Source organism: Phalacrocorax carbo, chromosome 7 (assembly GCF_963921805.1).
Source record: "Phalacrocorax carbo chromosome 7, bPhaCar2.1, whole genome shotgun sequence".
NCBI classification, from domain to species: Eukaryota; Metazoa; Chordata; class Aves; order Suliformes; family Phalacrocoracidae; genus Phalacrocorax; species Phalacrocorax carbo.
In genome coordinates, this window is record NC_087519.1 from 11,503,824 (window position 1) to 11,526,069 (window position 22,246).

Sequence of the window (22,246 nt, forward strand, 5' to 3'; positions counted from 1 at the left end):
GCTGCATTTAAATGCTCATACCATTAAAACCACTGAAGCAGTATTCTTAAATGTGCTTTGTTTCAGGTCTCTGTGGCATTTATAAATCAAGATGACTTGATGACTACAGAAAGGTAAAACATAAAAAACAGGCCTTTGCTGTGGAAAAAATAATTTTATTTTGTAAAAAGAATATATAATCATTTGGAGCTGGTTGCACTTGGCAGTGATTACTGTTACTTATTTTTCTTGAGCACATTTTCCATCAAAAATGTATTGTTTCAAGCATTTCTTCAGAAATAAACTTCAGACACGGCTTTGGACAAAGAGCATCTGCTTTCTGACCAGCACGAATCATGCTAAACTTGGAACAGGGTGGCCAAAAGCTATGTGAAACATGATATGCTTGGTTTTTCAACCTTTATCTCAACAGTACTAATTATAAGCTTAAGTATTTAATTAATGTGGATATATAAATACATATAAATTGTCTTTCCTCACACTGTGCAAGAGCTGTGAAAAAGCTTAGTGTCTTAGTCATTCTTTTAACATGTAACATGTTTCAGTTTGAAGATGCTGCTTGAATCCTTGAAGATATTTTTTTTCATGGGTAAGGTTGGGCCTTGGTTATTTTTGTAGTTCTATAAAAAATAACTAAGTTGTTTTCTTAACTTTAACTTACCTTTTGAATAGATGAGGTTTTTTCTTCAAACAGTGAGCAGGAGCAGCTTTGACACTTGTTATTGATACACCTTTCGTTAGTGAAGCAAGTTTTGAATTACACAACATGCAAAAAAAGAAAAGGCAACCCATACTTGTGGAAAAAGTCATCCAGCTGCTGAAGCATTATTTGAAAAAGAAGCATCTCTGTGTTTGGAAAAAGGCAATGTTCATTTGTATTCCTGTTGGTCACAAATAACAAAAAAGTAACCATGGGAGATGATGATACAATTTATCCTGTTGTGTGTTTATTAGACTTAGAGGAAAACATAGTTATCACCGACTTTTACCATCTCTTGTAGTAAATTTGTATTTTAAACAGGAAAGAGTGCTTAGAAAGTCAGGGGCTGAGCTGTATAGAAATAACACTTTGGCTGTTTCACTGTTTCATGTAAGCAAATGAGGACTGACAAGCACTAAGTGGAGTCTGCACTTTACTGCAGAAAAACATAGGCCATGGTAAACACAAAAATAAATTCCAGCCTGCGGGGCCTAGTGAAAAAATAATCCTCTTGAGAGGCAAGATCGTTGTGCACCACCATGGTACGGTTGTCATCTACTCTTCTGGCAGTGCTGGAGCTGCTGGATTCTGTTTTGATCTCCAGGATTACCTCCGTGTGTCTCAAGTCAGGCTACATATTTCCTAAGTACTTTCAGGGAAACCTGATCTGTCCTATAATCTTGCTTAGCTTCTGGGCATTAGAATATCAGCGGTGTGCATAATTTAAACAGGGTTATATAGCTCTCTTCTAACATGCAGAGACAAGGGGACAGATTACAGTAATTTTTCCTGATTGGCAAATGAAAGGCAAGGGGGGTGTAGTTTCATTAAACTGCTCCTAAGGCGGTCTGTAGCTGCTGTAAGCAGTCCTGTTCTCCCTGCCTTCTCGCTCCATGTTCCTACCCCCTCTTGCTTGTCAGGGTTAGAGAAGGTGTGACTGCAGAAGTTGGATCAGCTAACAAAATTCACCCAGAGTTGTGTAGTTTGGAGACTTCGCCCCCCCTCTCCCCCCCCACCACCCCCATCCAAGGAATGAGGGTGGTGGCAGGCAAAACCTTAGCTTAAATTTGATACAAAAAGAATTTTACTTCCAACATCTCAGTATAAGCAGCAAATGTGAACATGTTTCTTGGTTAAGCAGAATATTTACTATCAAATTAACAGTACAAGTTTAAATATATTGAAATATATAACCGCTGCAATATATTCAAATATATTTAAACAGTAGGAGATTAAATATATTTTTTTGTTCTATAAATTGAATGTTGATTATGTGTATATCAGAAATGACACTTGTCTTCCCTGTCTGAAATCTCTACTAGAGAGCCTCTGGAAAGTAGTTCGGCTTCTAACTAGCCTTTCAAAGCACGTCTGCACATTTCTATTCCCAGCTGCAGAGCCAGGATAAAACAGAGGTTGAATAGTAGTGAACACTTGTAAAATTGTATCTCACAAATCACACAGATTTTTTTCTGTGTGCTTTCTTTTGCCTTCGAGTATGTAGTGGCTTAGCTGTGATTTGAAAGCCTTTAGCATTTTCTTGAACGCTAGTTAAGAAATTGTACAAAAGCTACTGAGTTTTCTCAGTTGTTTGCCACAGCACCTGTAATTCATCATAGAATGGTTTGTGTTGGAAGGGACCTTTAGAGGCCATCCAGCCCAACCCCCCTGCAGTGAGCAGGGACATCTTCAAATGGATCAGGTTGCTCATAGCCCCATCCAACCTGACCTTGAATGTTTCCAGGGATGGGGCCTCCACTATGTCTCCGGGCAGCCCATTCCAGCGCTTCACCACCCTCACTGTAAAAAAATTTATTCTTTGTACCTAGTCTGAATCTACCCTCTCTTAGTGTAAAACCATTACCCCTGGTCCTGTTGCCACAGGCCCAGCTGAAAAGTCTATCCCCACCTTTCTTATAAGCCCCCTTGAAATATAGAAAGGCTGCAATAAGGTGTCCCCAAAGCCGCCTCTTCTCCAGGCTGAACAACCCCAACTCTTTCAGCCTGTCCTTGTAGGAGAGGGGCTCCAGCCCTCAGATAATTTTTGTGGCCCTCCTCCGGACCCACTCCAACAGGTCCATGTCCTTCCTATGCTGAGGGCTCCAGAGCTGGACGCAGTACTGTGGGTGAGCGCATGCTATTAATTTAGCATGTTAATTCTTCATAATCGATTAATAGTCCATACAAAATTGCTGTCTGTGTTCAGGAATGGATTTAGAACTGCTGCAAGAGCTGTATTCAGAACTTCCTGGGGTGTTCAAACTCTTGGTAATGTGGCAGTCATTTTTTAATACATAACACTTATCTTTCTTTTGTTTCCTTCATTATAATAATGATGTCAGAGCAAATGTCAGATGGAAAAGATATCTTAAAGTCAGATTCCAGACGCTAAATTGTAATGTTTACCCTGCAGCCTCCAGCAGAGTTAAAGCAAACAATTTCTGTAGTGTTTGAAGTTGCAAATGTTGACGTTATCCAGCTTCAGTTTTGTCATCTGTAACATGCTGTAATACACAAACTGTAAGTGCAGGCAATACTTACTGGTTTTATTTAGCTTCACAGAAACAATAAACTGGACTTTATCATAAATACTAATTAAGTGGAAACTGCTAGAGGTAATCTATACTGAATTCTGTTTACCCTTCTGGCCAGTGCTAGGCACACATTTACTTAGAAATTTATTCCCCCCCAAAAAAATTAGATTCTTGCCATAATTGTTCCAAGGAAAAGTTTTGTAAATCATACAGGTCCTTAAAGTTGAAGGCTCTAATGGTGAGGCAGATGGAGCCAAGAATGCAAAGACAGAAACCCAGAAGCTGCACTGGCCTGCGTGTCTCCTGGTCTCAGAGTCAAGAAACTCAGAATAAGATTGCTGAGATCATGGAATGTAAATGTGTGATTCTAAGTCATCACTTGCACTTAGGCCATTCTAATCTATCTGCTTCTGCAGTTTGGTCATAATGTTGTGGGTTCTTTATTCACTAGCCGAAAAACACTAAAAAAAAAAAAAAAAGTAGTTATTGGGCTTCAGGAAAAGCAACAGATAAGACACGATCCTTTCCTTCTGCCAGGATTTATTTCAACCTGAGATGCTACTCCAGATGGTAGGGAGGAAGAGCATCCTGGCACAGCCTGACTTCCGTGACGTAGCTGGCAGTGTCAGGCTTTTTGCAGAAAGATATGCGCTCCCTTCCTGGAGGTGGGAGTCTGGGGTATCTGGCACTTCGCATGTGATTCTGCATTAAAAGGAAGTCCCACCATACCAACATGCAGGCTCTCCTTAGTGCACAGGTAAGAATTTTGCATGATCTTGCATCCCCCAGTCTAACAGCTCCAACACGTTAACGAGGGTTAAAAAGGGTGCATTTCGTCCAGTAGAACTCCTTAAGGAAAAACAAACCTCTCACTAAAAGATTTCTAAGGTTAAAAAACTGAATTCAAGGCAAATGCTTCAGGGCGTAGGATATTAAAAAATATATCATCAGAGTTAACTGTTATATGTAAAGCAGAAAACAGAAATACTTAGCAGGTGAGTGGAGACACTTGTGCCACTGCTTTTGTATCACAGACTGTGTAAAAGCTATGTGGTATGTGTTTCCAAGATCAACAGTAAACATACTCTTTAGCTCTTAAAAGCCTCTTATGAGCTGGGAGACTGCTTTTGACTTCTATGTTTGTCCTTTGGCCATGACTTCTACAACAGTCAGCATGGATGGTTCCGTGTTTCTGTACATGGACCCCGGGACTGATGTACAACAGCTGAAGAAAATGTCAAGTACAAAGAAATGCGCTGCTCTTCTGATGCAAATTAGCTGATCACGTAAATGGTGAAACAGAACTTTGATGCTATTACAGTAGAACATAAGATAGTGGATTAACACTCCAGACTTCTAACTAACCACAGCTTGTCTTGTCCTCTGGACTGTAGCCAAGTAGGCCATTCTGTCTTAAAGCAGCAGCTGTGCAGTAGTAATGCTTACCTGTCAGCACTGCTTCTTATGCAGCTGTCAGCCTAGGTGACAGTGCTGCAATTTGAATGTTTCAAAAGTAGGTTTCGGAAATACTCAGAAACATCGTTACACATGAACTATACTTTTATTGTGTGAACACTTAAAAAACCACAGAACTTAAATTCTAAAAACTGCATAACACTCTGCACTGCTTATGCTATTTCCTCACACACACAAAAAAAAGTACAGAACAGTACTGATTATGGTTCCTGTCTTCTATAACATGCACAAAGTATTTCATACAAACTAATTACAATTATCAAATTTTACAGCTTTACTGAAGTGGGAATTCCAAAATGTTATGCACATACCAAATCTATTTTAAGGTGGTACAAATTAACCCAAGTTTGATATCACTTCTCAGGTAAAACTTGTGTATCACTGAACTACTACAATAAGAAGATACATGTTTAAACAACTTAATTTTTATTCTAACTTTTAGACCGTGTTAAGAAGCATACTGCACATAAATTGAAGCCATTGAGTCAACAGACACTATGCTGACCCCATAAAATATTTCTGTAATGGCATTGCTCTTCTCAGCTTTAAGGCATCTGAAATTCAAACCAAATGGAGCTTTTCTCACTATCAAAACCCAAACTAAAAAATTCTCTCCAGAGACAGACACAGTATGTCACTTTCAAAAAGATGCATCTTAAGGCAATGTGCCACTGCTATGGGCTGCACACAAACCACAGGTATTTTCCCCTGACCTGTTGTGTTTTTTAAAACGTAACAGAGAGAAATCTTGGTGTTGGAAGAAGTGTATGTGTACGTATTCAGACAAAAGAATGAGATAGAAGTTTAATCTAAGATCTACAGACGCTAAACAAACTCTGTATAATACACTTCTATTATTCTAAAAGGTATTCCCTTTTTCAACTCACACTACAGACAAACAGCAAGGGGCTGTAATACTGATTCTTCAGTTATCTATAAAAATGTGGAAAAATAAGAAAACTGAAGTCTAACTGGATTTGTTACATAGCATTACTGGACTTTCAAACCACAGGTATCATCAGTAGGGATGGTAACGAGGCCCTGGGTTGTAGGAGTTGTAGCCATATTGTCCGTAGTGGGAGGAGTACGATTGTCCTTGTCTGTGCTGCTGGTAGTTATTACCCCAACTTCTTTCTGGCCTCTGGTTAGATCTGTAGTCACCTTGCCAGTTGTATCTGTCCCCTCTAAAATATCTACCATCTTGGAACCTGCAATGAACAGAAATGTCAGAGATTCACGCAAATTGTGAGGTTTTAAAAATATGATTGATAATGAACTCTTAAATTTTACCGTTTTCATAAAAACTGTCATGTAACTTTATACACTCAACTTCTTATCTGTTTTTATGACAAACTGTTGAAAACTTACTTACAGTCATCTGAGACAATTCATTAATTTCTTACCACTACCCAGCACACTATTTGATAAGCTATGGAAGGGCAGTTTGTTTCCTAACAAAAAGTGTTCACAGGTATTAGGTGAACTGCCAGTAGGTTCTCAAACAGACCATGTATCTAACAAACAACCAGAAGGTACATCCCTGTCTGTATCAAAGCCAGGTTCAATCTAGTAGCTTCAGGGTTGAAAGCGGTGGCAAAGCAGGCTTAAGTACAGTTTAGCTACCTAACGGCATAGAGTCCTAGAATTTGCATATTCCCTAAAATACATACTGCCACCACTTCATGGCCTCTTGCAGATTCACGTGCTCAAGAGAGTGTATCTTAGCAGTGGTATTTAGCCATTGTCCAGTCTAAATTTTGGCTTTTCAGTTGTATCTCGATTCCTATCAACACCTGAGCTGCCTCACAGTCATTTTCTTTGGATATCTCAACAGTGTGGTGTAGACAAACAACATTTACATGAGGTTCACTTTGTGACCTGTGGATAGAAGAGTTCATTAGTTCAAAGAACCACCAAGTTTCGTTAGAACATCTCCTTAATCACCCCCTTTTTTTTTTTTAATCTGTAGAAACTGATTCTGTGTTTAACTTAATGACAAGCTTCTAGGGTGAGAAAAAGTTAAAACGTTGTCCTTCTTTTCTTCAGATAAGGCACGAAGTCCTCCCAATTGTTAGTTGGACTGGAGTTTAGCTATTTTAATACAAAGGCTGATGTTAGTATTACCAAACATACTATATGCTGTAATCGTTGTTTTTCAGTCACACAAAAATCAGATGTTGTGGTCCAGAATTCGGTAAAAAGCTGCAATTACATCCTCAAGAAATAATTCAAAATATTTTGCAGCAGGAGGTAACATTGCACTTGCTAGACAGATTGGATGATGGATTTTACAGTAATTTCTACTAGATAAAATAAATACAGGCTAATCTGACAAAGTACAGCATATATTTAAGTTACAAATGAAATGTTTTTCTGGACACCTAGGGACAGACAATCAAACTATTAGCCTGTTCCTTTGCACATTTTCCTGCCAGCTATTATCCAACAGAAGATAGGCTGCTTAGTTTTCCAGAACTCTCATCTTTCCCCCCTGGAAAAATGTTCCTGGCTGAGCAGTAACAAACCCCAGGGCAATGGGTATGGTGGCTCCAGCTCGTTCCTTACTAAAAAGCAAATTACTTAATACTTTTATACACAATGCAAAAACTTTGACTATCAATACAGAGAAAATGTAAAACCTCATTACTTTTTAGAAAAGGCTATTTCTCTTAAATAGTTACCTATGAAATAACAAGAAGATACTTCTATTGGCAGAAGAACTTCCTATCTTTCTTTTGAAATAAGTGATCATTTAACTATATATTTGTGAACCAACCAAGATTAAAAAAAAAAAAAAAAGACTAAATCAGTACCGATCTCTGTTTCTCTGGTTGCCACCAGATCTGTTTCTCCATTCTTCAACTATAGGAGGGGGATCTGCAGGGCGTTTCAGGTATTCTTGGTATTCTTCATCATCTGATGTGAATCGATGAGCAAACATCTTTTCATAATTCAGGGGCATGTCAACCAACGAAGTCATTCTGAAAACTTGAAACATTAACACAATAAAAGCGGCTTTACCCGTATATGAAGGCTCTTATTGTAACAGCTACGAAAATCCACTTAAATCAAATGAAGGACAATGAAAAGTTACCCTCAGATTAACACAGCAGTGAAGTTTTGGGCAGACAGCATAGATGACTGACTCTTAAGTCTTGACCATCTAAGACTGTAAGTAAGTCTCCTGAATAGGTTCTCTCTGATGGAAAGCAATTCCAATTTACTGCACAGTCTTTGGACATCTGTACTGGATATGCAGACACTGATCTGTCTAAAGACTGAGAGTAGTTTTAAGGGTCCCCATCTACACAGGAGAAATTCAACTTGGATTAATACCGAATACAATCAGCCATTACACAGGAGCATCTTTGAATCAATTTTGATAGACCTAGATTAGATGAGCTGTGGTAGAAAGATATGGAACATTTCTAAGGGTTAGTAATACAAAAAAGTATTTCTTCAGAGTGCACTCCCAATCTACTCCTAATCCATTTATGACAGAAAAACCATTACTACAATCAACTTGAGAAGTTTGCTATGGTAGAATTAGCATGGAAAGCCTACAGATACATAAAGCCAGCAAAGCAAAAAGCTCAGATTTAGTCACAATAATTTATGTGTTAATAACTTGATTCAAGGAAAGGACAGCACCTAAGAGGATGTTAAATTACCTCATAATATGCCTCTCTGATGGGATTTGTCTTTCAGGCCTTAGTTTCCTTATTTACCTGACTATACAGGCATTTGCCCTTCAGACGTCGGTGCTACTAGTACTGTCCATCAGGAGAAGCCTGACCCTAATAGCAGATGCTGAGAAAGGCTCTACACCTACTTTCTTAACAAGCCCTGGGTAGTTTAAAGCATTTAAAGGTCTTTGCCTCTAGGCTTCCAGATCAAGCTCTTCTGCTGTCTCCTGAAGATTTGCAGGGAGGACCAATATTCACCTTGCAAACTGGAGGGAATGAAGGAGCAAACTGGTTTCTTCTGGACCCTGAGAGCTAAAACAGATACCCTCAATGACCAAGCCCAATTCTTCTCCTCATGGTACCCATGAGCAGCTTGAGACTAGGGTGAGTAAGTGGGATGTTTCTGGGGAATACAGCACAGTACTAGGACCCAAGGGAATGGCTGGAAGATGTACCAGGGGAGTTTTAGGTTGGATATTAGGAAAAGGCTGGTGGTGGAGCACTGGAACAGGCCCCCCAGGTATTCAAGAAGCACTTGGACAAGGCCCTCAGAGATATGGTGTGAATTTGGGGTGGTCCTGTGCAGGGACAGGAGCTGGACTTGATTGATCCTTGCAGGTCCCTTCTAACTCAGGGCATTCTATGATTCTGTGATTACTCTTTCTGTAGGCCGAACTCCCCTTTTGTCAGCTTCAGAAAGTTCTGTGGGTGGTGATCTCCAGAGCCCGTCTGCAGCCTTCCCCCTTCCACCCAATGACACAGCGTAAATCTTTCTGAGGCAGATATAGGAGTTATTCCTGCAGGATGTCCAGTGACTTCATCCTCCTTTTTTGCAATCAGTTAGCCTCGCTGGTTTTCCTATGAGCCAGCTCCAAGGAACTCTGCTCCTCAGGAACTCGGGCCGGGGGGTGACGCTGCCCTGGGTACCCACCCCATACCACCGCAGCCTTCTCCAAAGAGCAGTGGGAACTGCCCTCCACACGATTAATAATTTTAATATCAGTATTCACCCTGCGGGGGCCGGCAAGGGGAAGCCCCTCGCCTCCCTCCGCCTAGGGCCAAGCACTGCCCCGAGGAACGGACGGGGCTCGCTCCCCTCAGCGGGCCTCGCGCCGGAGCGCTCCTCCCCTCACGGCGGGTCGGCCCGGGCTGCGGCCCTGACCCCGCACGGCGGGTCTCGGGTCTCGGCCCCCCGCTCCCCGCCGCCCTCCTCCCTCACGGCCGCCGCCGCCCTCACCCTGCGCCGCCAGCCGTCGCCGAACCGCCGCACTGAGAGCGAGCGAGAGAGCCCTCCTCTTCCGGGCCGGGCCCCGCCGCTTCCCCTGCCGCCGCGGCTCGCTGAGGGAGGCCGGTCCCAGGCGGCGCCGCCCCGGCGGCGGGGGCGCCCGGAGCGGCGGGAGGATTGATCCCCCCCAAATTTGGTTTTGATATAAAGCACGTTGACAGAAATAGTACTGAGGTCTGTGGGGCGCTTTCCTTGGCTCATACGCAAGTTTTAAGGAGGTGATACCTGAAGTATTTGGATTTTAACAGGAAAGTGCAGATGAAAAGGGTAAAGTGAACGTGGTGCCTATATCCGTAGCCCTGTGGCTGTTGATAACGCGATTTAAGTGTGTTCCAGGCATAAAAAAAGCTTAGAGATGTGTTGACTACTGTGTGAGGAAAGTAAGATGACATGAAGCCTTTTTGGCAGCTAAATAATTCTGCGTAAGCCAAAATAATTCTGGTTTAGCATGTGCTTCAGCAACATATTTATGCTCCCACCTGGTGCTGCAGATAGTGGTTAGTCCTGTCACCTTTAATACAGGTGAAGTTATGCGTGAGCGTCAAAACTTCTCCTGAACGAGGTCCTGTGCACGTAAATAGCTACAGGCAGGGAACTGTACCTCCCCTCCTGTACTTCTGCCAACTTGGGTGTTATTACTAATTTATGACGTGCCACAGCAGTTATTAACAGCTCACTGCCCAAAGGATTGGCAGTATGGGGATGCGGTGCTGCCTCTCTCCTCTGGACGGCTGGTGGCATCAAGACCTTCCTGTAGCAGAAATGGTGTTGGTGTCCCTGTTCCCTCATTTACCTTGTTTCCACAATGCTGATGTCTTTGCATTGCTGACCCTTTTCCACAACTCCTAATGCAATGATTTTTACATCATCTTTTGAGCTGTGTATAAGAAATGGATTTTTTGTACGACCCTTTCAGAAAGCAATGGGGTTTTGTAAGCTCTGCTAGAAACTCTATCACTCACAGGCACTAGCAAAGCACAGAGACCAATAATCGAGTACATCACTTGAAACAAAATACCCCAGCAACAGCAATAGCAGCATCCAATTCTCCCAAAATATCAGGCCAGAATAAGTGCCCTTTGTTTGATATAAACAGCAATAATTACAGTCTGCTCTCCTGCATGACCTATAGCAGGAGTGTATTGTCACTTGCAGAATAGAAATGATGACCTCAATCCAAACAGCCTAATGCAAATATCTTAGCCTGGATAGCTAGTTCTAAGCCAAACAAATTGTCACTGAGGCTGAAAAATCATGTATTTTAGTTTAAGTTTTCCCCATATAATCCCTGTTCTACTGACTGCCCTTTTAAAAAAGGCAAAAGTAAGTAGGATTTTATTTCTTCCCCAGTCCTGTTTCATTTTGACCACTGGATATTGTAGTTTCAGATGTGTCTACAGAGGATTTAATGTCTACAATTAATGACATGATCCTTAATAAAAGGCAGATACTGCTTTTTCCTGAAGCTTGAATCAGCTGTTTCATGGGTGACATTTTTCATTAAAAGACCAAACCAAACTTCATTTATTTTAAACTTTTAATTGCAGATTCAAGTTGTCCATACATTGAAGCATGTACATAATCTAAGCATATATATAAATTCTGTTAAAGGCATGGCCCCCCTGTAAATGCTGTGAGCAGTGAGCAGCGTACTTCACAAATTACAGTTTTGCTATGGTGCTCTCATCAGCATATTCCACACAGAAAAACACTTGCAGGGTATGGCTAAATCAGAGTGGCACATAATGATATATGATGCTTGTGCTTTGGATCTTTTTTCATTATGTGTCTTTATGCCTGCTATGGGTTAGAACATCAAGAAGGAGATCGTGAGCTGGATGGCAGTTTCCTAAGATTTTTCATAGATGTTACACTGAAGTTCAAACTGCATGTAAAAAGACCTGAAGTGACAGGTGATTTTTAAAGGAATAAAGGCACCCCAAAATTAATATTGTCACCAAGTAAGACCTTCAATGCCCACTAAATGCCTCACATAGCACGTACCTACATAGTAGGTGCCCAAGTACTTAAAAGGTCTAGCTCCAAGTGTTGTCAAGACTGAGGACTTGATAATCCACTCTTGCAATCTTTCTGCTCACTTCAAGGCTCTCTGGGTAATTAATGTGTTGGTTTTGTGCAAACACAATTTCATAATCAGCATCTCTGAAGTCTACTGTAGTGTGATAAAGCCTCAAAGGTTTTGCTTTTTTTTTTCTGTGGATTTCATTATGTTAAATAATGCGCTGTTAGATGAAGTATTATCTTCTAAATTTTAAACTAACGGTTGTTCCTTTTAGCCTATTAGAAATTAATGGAGATTTTATAGAATAGATCTTCCTGACTGAACAAAGGAATATACACTAAAACTAGCAAAGTCTTGTTTGCCTTGAAACAATGAATAATGACAGGTCTTTTTATAATTATTTAGCCTTAATAACTCTTACTGTTCTGTTACAAGACGTTGTATTTGATGTTTTACATAAATCCCCAGCTTCTGGAATGTTTTTATTATACTCAACTTTCATTTGAAAAAAAATTTCTAGCCCTTGTTATTATGGACACTTCTTGGGGAAAAAAAGGTAAGTCTGCTGTTCAGGATAACCAGCCTGTACCGAGAAGTGAAAGGAAAACATTATTGAAGTTGTATTTGTTTAAAATCTTACAATTTCTGCAATTTTCTGTTTCTTTATGACTAAGTTTGTTGCGTTATCTCAGTAGAGGTTGACAGCTGTGGCATTTTTAATGAAAAATCAGCATGTATCTCAGCAGCAGGATAAAAGGAGAACTAAATTTTTTTTGCATTTCTATATCTTTAAACAGGAGGGATCCTTTTACTTCAATGTTAATATCTACCTTGAGAAATCAACTGAGGAACTAACATACCTTGTAACTGGGGCCTGCCTGATCAAGGGAATATTCGTCTACAAATGAATAAGCAGAGAAACCTCCAGAGATTGCTATGGATCCTGTTGGGGTTTTTTTTAAATAACAAAATAATATGTCAGATAATATTTTAGTGAAAATTTATTTATCTTCAAAACTCCAATTTCTTCTTTTAGTTTGCTGAATCTGCTCAGTGATTCCTGTCAGCCAATTTCCCTCTCCCTCCACGCTATTTTCAGTGTCTCGGTTACAGTGTAACTGGAAGCCTGGTTTGTTTGCACAACGAAACCTGATTTCCCCAGATAATTTATTCTAGGGAATGGCGATGTCTGGCACTGCTAGAGAGAGCAAGACTTTGTGTTCTGGCTAACGGCAGGTACAAAGGGAGTGCGTGGCAGCCTTGTTATTGATTACACACTGAAGGAAAGCTGTGTTTCTGTGGGCACAAGAGGCTGTAAGACCACCGGGTGACAGCTGAGGAACCAAGGACCGACCACAAAATATTTGCTAGATCCTTCATTGCTCTAAGAGATAGGTAAGCAGGGATACTCTTTAGGCAATCTGCAGAAATATTTGGAGTTGTGCTCTTTCTCTAAGGCCTCCTGTGCTCAGAGGATCAGTTCTCATGACTCCTCTGGCTGGAAAGGATTACTGCTTAGATGAAGCTCACTTACATAGCAAGAAAGACCGAGATAAAACAGCTGTTACTGACAAATGCCTCTGAAGCCCGTGCAGTTATTCTGTCAGATCTCTGCCTTGCCTTTGCCGTTATATTGTACAATATCACCGAGCTTCAGAGCATCTTTCACACACCTCCATATGGTATTGTAAAGTGAAGTCCATAAAGGAACAGACTGAGCCCTTCCAACCAACTTCACTAAACTTAATACAAGAAATGTTTCCTTCCCATAAGGATGACCTTTAAATGTTAACTGCCTGAAAAAAATAACATTGTCCTTTTTTAAAAAGGGGAAAATGCAATTCCTGGTGCTTGATTGTATTACGCAGTAACCGTTTTGGTACTGTGGGGCCCAATTCCTTTGCATTAAACTTACAACAGGGTAACACTTGGTTAGAAGGAATTTATTCCTAATTTATGCCAGTATGAAAGAAGGCCTTTAATTTTCCTAAGAGCTATTTCTGTTATCAGTCTTTGAAAACTCACAGTCACATTAAGTTATTTTTCTAGTGTATTGTTCTTAAAATCAGTGCAGAGGTGGTGTTATCTGACTGTCATTTATACATATCTATGTACATATATACAAATTAAAAATCACTACATTCTAGCTGCCTTCTTTTATTTTCACCTTTTAAACTGACTAAGCCAGCTGTGCCCTTTGGGGTCTATAAGAATGAATCATTTTTATTATTTTTGCTCTCTTAGACAGTAATTACAGAGTAGTATGCTGTCTCTGTTTTTCAATATTATGGTGCCATTTTAATCCATGGTGCAACACCATTAACTTCAGTGGAGTTACACTAGAAATGAATTTGTCCCCAGGAGGCTTTTCCAAATGTTCAGTTCTTTCCTCATGATTACCCAGAGGAACAGAGAAGAAGGCGGCAAGATAGAGGGCCCTTTGATAGGAGGAATGTAGTTCAAAGTGAAGTCTTGTTTCTGCCATTCATGGTGCTCCATATGTTCCTCGTTTGGGGTGGAGGTGGGTTAGACCCTGTGCAGCACACATGCTGTGGCTGAAGGGCAGGCAGAAATTTTTACATAGCACATCTGGTGCACAGGTTATGTTCCTTCCCAGACGTAGGTACTGTACAAATGGGGGGGGGAAAAAGAGGAAAAAAATGAGGAAGGAATATTCAGGTACTTAAAGTGTACTTCTGTGGTGCTGCTTGAAGTCAGAAAATGGAGTAGCCAAATGCTAAGATATCAAATTCATCATAATCGTCAGGCTGTCTAAACTCCAAATCAGATGCTTTTTAGATGTCAAGTAATCCTGCAAGTGAGGATGTATGAATCAGTGCTACCATGGATTGCCTATTGTTAAGATAGTTGCAAAATAGAAAGGAGGTACTTGCAGAAATTGCTAGGACTAGATTTTATTCATACTCAATTTCTTTTATAGTTGGATATTTAATTTTAGTTTGGGCTCATTTCTTGTGTCCATATCCAGTTTAAAACTTTCACATCTGCTGCAGTGTGGAAACACCAACTTGTAAGTTAGACACAAATTAGTAGCACCCAGCTAAGTTTAGAATGGGAATTTAGATAATTTCCTCTTTGCTGTCATGGAGCAGGGTGGGTCGGGGAGCCAAGCGCGTGGCCAGCAGGGTAGGGGGCCCATTCCACAGCCTCTGAGAGGGGCTGGCCAGGGACAGCAGCCAAGAGCTCAGAGGGCCAGACAAGTTCATGGGGACAAGACAAGTCCAAGGCAAGTCAGAAGTTCAGTCTGTGGGTCAATGCCCAGATCAACAGGGTCCATGGCCAGGCACAGGAGGACCTGAAGCCTGGCATGGCCGTGGCAGTGCTGGGCAGGGACTAAGGGCCCAGGGCTGAGCTTAGATGAGCCCCTGTGCCTGGGTCAGGGGTATGGGGGAGGCCCTTGGAGGGGAGGCTGGTCGAGGCAATTAAGGCCTGTCAGTGCATTCAGGGCCCTGACATGCACATCTGGTAACAATTTCTGTTGCGTTCAAATCTGAAACTCAAGATTATTGCATAACCCAGGATCTAGCAGAAGGAAGTGGTTATGCCTTTTTAGCAAATGTCTAGCATTTCTCCTGGGTTGGATAGCTTAGGCAGTTTGCGTGTTGCACGCCAGTCTGTTGCCTCAGATAAAAAGACAAATATCCAACCTCTAAAGAGGATACTCCAGGAGTCTCCGTTCTCTAGATGGTGACAATCCCCAGGCACTGGAGCATTGCCCTGAGGTTCCTCTCTGAGGCCCAGGTTTGAAATATGCCCTTGCCGCCAGCCCTGCAGATAGATGTGCAGTGGGGCTCACTCACGCCTGTCCTCCTGCTTCACCTTGTCAAAGCCACCCCAGATGTGTAAGCACATGTTCAGGTTCTGCTAAAGGCAACAAAATACAAAACTATTTCAGTGTTTTGTTCCCTCTCAAGGTTCAGGTCAGGGGAACTGGTCTAAGTAATGCTGCCTGCATTAGAAACTAAACAGGGCTCTCCACAGATGGCTTTACCAAGAAGCTGTTAGCACAGGAATTTGTCTGCCTTCTTTCTTTTCTCTTTGCAGTAAGGAGAGTTCTTGAATGTTCTCTGCAGTTCCCCTTAAGATTAAGGGCCATTAGAGAAAGCAAGGGCTGAAGTATAGGCCAACTTTGTACTACTTCATGTTTAAAGTGTCTTCTTAATCTGAAGTAATTTTTTTTAAATTGTAAACCAGAATTTTCCAGAGATACCAATCTGTATTGAGACCACGCTGTGCTAAAGTGAAATAAGGTATAAGTGAATTAGCTGAGCTGCAGAAAAGCTTGCAGGATTTTGCAAAGCTGCAGTCTGCTCCTTGTTCTGGCATTACCTCACTACTGCCATGTGCTCCCCTGTGCGTCCCTGTGTTGTCCCTTGCCCTACACAAAATCTGGAAACTCTTGGAGCAGAGACTATCTTTTCATTTTATGTTTGTGCTGTGCTGGGGCTGGTCCTTGTCTGGCGGTCTAGGTTACCACTACTCCTAGCAGTAATAACTCTCCCTCCTGTTACTAAATTAGGACTGGAGATCATTCTTTCCAGCAGACAAGGGTTCCTAATCTTTCAGGAGATTATGCCGTGACTGACACCCCTCTGCATCCCCTCCTGTCCTCCCCGAGACCTCTGCCTCGGCTGTCAAGGCACAGTGTCCTTGCCTGCCCCAGCACCGCTGTAACTCCTTTTCCATCTTTGCCCTGGACTCCTGTGGCAGTTTCCTGGAACCTTTCCACAGTGCTGCTCTTCCCATGGCCCTCCTTCACCCTCTCAATTTCAGGTCTCTCTTCACCACTTTCTTGAGCTGTGGCTGTTTCTTTCCCATCCCATGCCCTGCCTGTTGAAGCTGTGCTGTGGTGGCAACCAGCTGCTTAGCGTGCTAGTGCTCAGCTGAATGCTGCTTTCTAACGTTGGTTGGGAACCAGTGCAGCAGAATGGTCTAAACTTAAAAAACTACAGAGATGTTATCATGGAAAATGCAAAGTTCTGATGGAGCCTCTGATGGAGGCTTATTAAAAACAAGCTCAGAAAATCTCACACATAAACGAAAACCACGCAGTAATTTTTGGTGATATGTTGAATGTGATTGTTTCATATCATGCAATGGCTGCTCATTTTAAGAATAATACACAGTTATTTTCTTGGTCTTAAATGCTGGTGTGGGGGTACCACAAACTTCCTAAGCAAAAACTTTAATTAAAAAGGAAACGTTTATCTCCAAGCAGTAGCTTCTGCAGCATATTGCAAGATAAGACTTTGCCAACCTGAAAAAGTAAGCAAGATTCTAATTAAATCAGGAGAAAAAATGATGAACTAGATATACATTTTATTTAAGGATGGCAGTTACATAAGATATCAAAGATTTCACAGTTGCTTTCTGATAGGAAATGTTGCTGCCAGATCTCACAGACTATTTCTAGGGAGAGAAATCCTTGTTCCACTGGTTCCAAGTACTGTTGTGATTCTGCCTTCAGCAGGGTCAGGACTTCGCTGTGGCTCTCCATTTGACTCGGAAGTCACGTTAGTCCTGTTAAAAACTGCAGATGATTCAGTAATGAAGCAATGCGTCAGCATGGTATGAGGAATCACTGTCCTGTGAGTGCTGCCATATTTCCAGTGAGGCACAAATACAAAGTCCTGACTATTTATGGTTATTAAAGTTCCCAGCGCACCTTTTGAAAAGTAAGGCTCTTAATCCTTGTGTGCTGGCCAGAATCTATTTTCAGTGATGCCACTCTGGTTATCAGCATTTCCTGTATTGTTCCAGATGGAGATAGTGTTGGCCATTGCATCCTGTTCCAAACAGTGTGCTGGGCTCCTCTCTGTTTTGGAAAGGCTGATATTTTCCAGAAACAACCCTGCTGCAGTGGTGTGTGAAGTGATCTCCATATATCCCTCACTTGTCTCACTGGAATGGAATGAGGATTAATGAATTATGACCAAATCATGACCCCAGTGAAGTCAAAAGAAGGGTTTTTTCCATTGGCATCGGGGGGGAAGGCTCAGCTTCTGTGTGGACATTACTGTTTTGAGATACCTGCGTGTAAAAACAAATGAAAATGCAAAGCATTGCCTTGCTGAAATGCCTGTGTAGTGAGAATCCCTGTAGCTGGAGAGGACAATGCATTTTAAAGGCTGTTTCCTCAAGAGTCTAGTTACTTGTCACAACAGGTGTTATTGTGCACAGGAAATTCCGGTTCATTGAATGTGGCTTTAAGCAGTGTTGGTTGGCTGGCATTTGTGGCTCTGCATGTCCTATGCATTCAAAAATGCTTTGTTGTGCTTTCAAGGCTGGATCCTGCTCTTTTCCTGATCCAGCTAATGGCATGGAATTATATCTCAGAAGCCATGTTCTCAAAACCATCAATAATTCAGCTTTAAATATTGGAAGAAAGTTGAATACTGAGTAGCAATAGCTGTGGGTTATTCTCTTTGACCAAATGTTAATTCTTCTGGAGAAACAGACAGAGGATCTAAAATAGAGCTACTCTGGCTAGTTTCCTAAGGGACTGTAAAATATTTCCTGCTTAGGTCTTCACGTGCCACTTACGATGTCACATTTCAAACTGTAAATCAATTTACAGGTTGGACAAGTGATATCACTGAAAAACATTTTTGCAGGATCGCCTAGCTTCTTCCATGCAAATATAATAATAGTACGTTGCTCATGAAAATATAGTAAAGAGTGGTCATGGACTATTCTGGGAAAAGCGTACTCACCAGATGGACATAGAGGGAATATTCAGTCAGCCTCTGAGGAGCAGAAGAACAGTAATAAATATTATTAAAGGCGGGTATGGATGAAGATTAGCCTATTCCTGCAGGAAAACTATCAATTTAAACTTAGAAAAATGTTGGTACATTCACAACATAAATCATGTGCTCTTCTGCAAATGAACAGTAAATGAAAAATAGAGGATACGTGTCATCCATACTTGATAGGGTCGACTTCATTTTCTCAAGTATGTAGAAAAGATTTTGATGTGTGTATATTAATATTTCTCTCTTGGCTAAAGATGAATTTGAAACAAAACGTAGCTCAAAGCTTTTCTGGAAGTTTTAAGTGATCTGCTCCACCTTCCACCACATCCCATGGAGTTAAACTGAATTCTGTAACTGCATGCTTGTTGTCATCTCCCATCGCAGTGCCCTGGAACTGGACCATGTGTGCCTCCCCTGGCTCCAAAGCCCTAACTGAACTATGGCTGAAAAACTTAACATGACATTAATGCATGGCTGCTGCTGCCTCCCATCCTTTAGGTACTTCTTCAAAACCCAGTGCTCTTCCAGGTGCTTGATCTGCAAACATGTCCCTAAAATTTTTTTTTTAATATTTGCAAGTGACTAAAAAATTTGCTCTGATTTTTCAAAAAATGTGGGTTTTATACGCCTCTCGAGGACCATGAAATTTCCCCAGAAAAGTGGAATCTGTGTTTACTATTAGACATGCACTATTATCACTTCTGTTAACTAGAATTACACAAGACTGGATTAAGAGTGTTGACAGTAAATACTTTCTGACAAGCAAAATATGGAGCTGAAAATAATCTGACTGTGTTTATTAAATGGATTGGTAGTGTTTATGTATTTTGTCATCCAAATATTGTTGCAGAACAAAGTTATGTTAGGTAGAATTAGGAATGCAAAAGCTCCCCTTGAGCTAGTTTTATCTAGACAAGACATGCAGCCCAACTTGCCACCCGGTAGATTATTTTAAAATGCATTTCCACATCAAAGTATCCCTGGCATCTTTCATTGTGGGAGCTGTATTCTCGTTGTTCTTTTGTCAAATAACTATTTTTTTACTTTTCCAGATTTTAATTATTAGTCTAGTAAAAAGAGAACAAATTCTGCATGATTTGTGGCCTTCTGGCTTCATTTTTGTTATTGATAAATTTTTGTAGTTTAGCAGGACCTAGACATAAGGACTGGTATAAGTCAAGGTCTTTAACTTTATTTGAAAGTGGTATATATAAAGTCCAGTAGGGTTTTTTTATTTTTTTTCTAACGCATTTTGGAAGCATAAAAATATTAGCCTACTTCTTAAATGCATTTTAATTGCTTTCCATAGGACAGTCTGCAGGGTGAAACACTCATCACTTTTTTCAGAGAATGGTGCAAAACATAGCTTTTGTGGTGACAAATAGTTTCCTTCACAAATGAAAGTTGTCCCTGTCTGTGAAAGACACCCATAGCTGGGCACTTCCAACTTCATCTGTCTGAGCCAGGTCTGGCTTCCCTGAACTCAAGATATTTTCCACAACTGGAGGAGAGAAATCTTGTGCTGTGGTACCACTTGTGCCCTTAGGAGATTTAGCAAGAGCTTTGGGGTGCTCACTGCTATACCTCAACTATCAGTTTTTGTAAATAGGTTTGAAATTCCATGTGGCTTCATTCCCACCTGGCACTCTGCCTGTACTGCTCAGTCCTTTGAGAAATTCATCCAGGTGAGGGGTTCAGATACCTCTGCCCACAGGAAACATGTAAACCTTTATCAAGCCGTTGGGCATTAATGTAAATTAATCAGACCTCCAGTGTACCCATGGAAAAGGTCTTGCTTTCCCAGTAAGGCAAGCAAGGACCTGATTAAGGGGCAAAGTCCACCTATGAGTAAGTTCTAAAGAAACACAAAGAATGAGGTACTTTGCACTAGTCTGAAATCTAAATTCCTACAAGCAGCCAAGGCAAGCTGTTCTGCAGAACTAAAATGTTCTGAAAAGTCTGGCCCTAGCCTCTCTTCCCTTGTCCTACTTTACAAGGGAGTAGTGTTTTCTGGGAAGAGTGAGGGTGGGGATGCAGTGGGGAATGACCCTTCAGGGAGGGAGCTGGGGGGTGAAGATCTGACTGCTGGCATGTCCAGGACCCTGGGAGAAAGGAGAGGGGGAAGCAGGGTGTCTTGGAGGAGGACAGACTGCAAAAAGAAAAAAAACACTTTTCTCATTACAGCCCCTAGGAGCATTCCACATTGCCTTCTCATCCCTTCCCATGGGTCCCACTTCTCTGCCCTCCCGTTCCTTTTGCCATACCCATCACCGTCCCCACATGTACCTGATTACACCCTGAAATTGTACCCAACCGCTGCAAAAAATCAGGTGTGGGGCAGCAAAATTCAGTTTTGCTTATGCTCCTTGAACTGGCTCTAGTCTCACGGGCAGGATTAGTTCTACACATGATGCAGGACTGCAGCAGAATCCTGGGCTCAGCAATGGGCCCTTGGCCTCACAGCCCCCTTGGAGGCCTGACCCCCTTCCTGCTGCAGGAAAGCCAGCTGCAATAAGCCTGGGGGGTCTTCTCCACCTCCCCCCTTTCCTGCCCTCCCAGCCCCTGTGGCAGCACAACCGAGTCGCTCGCTGACCCACACCCACACCAGACGTTGTTCATGCACCGCAGAGCTCAACACAGCCAGTATAGTGGAATGGGCTAATTAAAAAGGCAGCATTTAAAATGCCAGCCCATGGTTGCTTGGAAATGTAACCCAACTTCAGTATTATTTTCGAGCTTAGATTTTTTGAATCCAAAATTCCATGTGACGGAAGAGATGGGTATTTAAACAGATGTCTGCAATTTCTTTAAAAAATAGAGATTGAGTTACAGATGGTAGAAAGGGCCTGAGAATTAAAAACTCCTGAGCTACAAGAAAATTTACATGTGAGCAAAATGATTTGCTGAAATGAATGGTCGTGCAATTCTGCATGTTTGAAAATTAAGCTTCTTTCACCAGAAATGTATCTTTTCCCTTCCATATTATCTGCTTCTCTACTAGTAGCCTTGACTGTCACCATCATTGTCACAGCCAAGTCACGATATGAGGGTCCTGCTTCTAACAGACAAAGCGTATAGTTCTTTCCTTCTCCTATCTCTGCTATAATTTGGCCTACCAGCACCAAAAATTTTGACCTGAATTAGCTTAAGAAGAAAACTAATCTACCCCATCTGCATAACCAGTGCCTGATTACTCTAATGTCCATTTTATAAATCACAAATAAATGGAATTTTGTGATGTAAGCCTGGAAGGAAACCAGATTCGTCATCTATACTCACAAAAGAAATGGATTTTTTTTTTCTTCGTTTGGGGATTTAAAAAGAAAATTACCAGAATAAACTTTGAGTGAAAAAGCTGTTAACTTCTAAAGTGACATATGAAATGCAAGGAGCTGCATATTGGAAGGGAAAAACTGAACGCATTTGGTACAGTTTTGAGGGTTAATTCAGGATCCAGCTCATCAGCTGGGAGACCTGTGGATTGCTGTGAGTAGCTTTATGGAGATCCCCACTCACGCATGTGTGTTCCAAAAAAAGAGAGCAGTATTAGGATGTATATGAAACCAGTACATAGACTCAAATACAAGCTGTAAGGAGACTTCTACATGCAGTGCTCCTTACCTACTCTGCAGGTGCCAGTCTGTCCATTGCAAAACCAGTTCAAATTAGCATGATTTCAGAGAAGAGTAGCAAGACCTACTAGGTGCAGAAAAAAGTTGTCATGTGAAGAGCGACCAACCTTATTTACTTTACAGTGCAGTGGACA

General features: G+C 41.4%; 2 protein-coding genes across 6 annotated transcripts in view; one reads left to right on the forward strand and one right to left on the reverse strand.

Moving 5' to 3' along the window:
* C7H15orf40 (chromosome 7 C15orf40 homolog) overlaps positions 1-13,808 on the forward strand; it is a 31,548-nt gene extending 17,740 nt beyond the window's left edge. For 3 of the 4 annotated variants that reach the window (XR_010373735.1, XR_010373737.1, XM_064456304.1), the window contains one exon: positions 67-5,934. The gene's annotated coding sequence lies outside the window, so the exon portion shown is untranslated. Of the gene's footprint in view, positions 1-66; positions 5,935-12,501 lie in introns of those variants that run through there. The other variant, XR_010373736.1, reaches the window with a different exon arrangement.
* Positions 4,777-9,739, reverse strand: RAMAC (RNA guanine-7 methyltransferase activating subunit). Of its 2 annotated transcripts, XM_064456306.1 has the most exons (3): positions 9,634-9,739; positions 7,524-7,698; positions 4,777-5,918 (listed from the first exon to the last, which is right to left on the reverse strand). In XM_064456306.1, the coding sequence occupies exons 2-3, from the start codon at positions 7,688-7,690 to the stop codon at positions 5,729-5,731; spliced, it is 357 nt and encodes a 118-aa protein (XP_064312376.1). In that variant the 5' UTR covers positions 7,691-7,698; positions 9,634-9,739; the 3' UTR covers positions 4,777-5,728. The 2 variants fall into 2 exon arrangements, with proteins under 2 accessions (XP_064312376.1, XP_009511316.2); XM_009513021.2 differs by lacking the exon at positions 9,634-9,739 and having other exon boundaries at positions 7,524-7,708.
* Positions 13,809-22,246: the final 8,438 nt, after the last annotated feature.

Coding starts and splice junctions, on each gene's coding strand:
- RAMAC (XM_009513021.2), bottom strand. CDS start 7,708: ATGTTTCAAGTTTTCAGAATGACTTCGTTGGTTGACATGCCCCTGAAT. Junction 5,919..7,523: donor AACCAGAGAAACAGAGATCG/GTACTGATTTAG, acceptor TGTTCATTGCAG/GTTCCAAGATGGTAGATATT.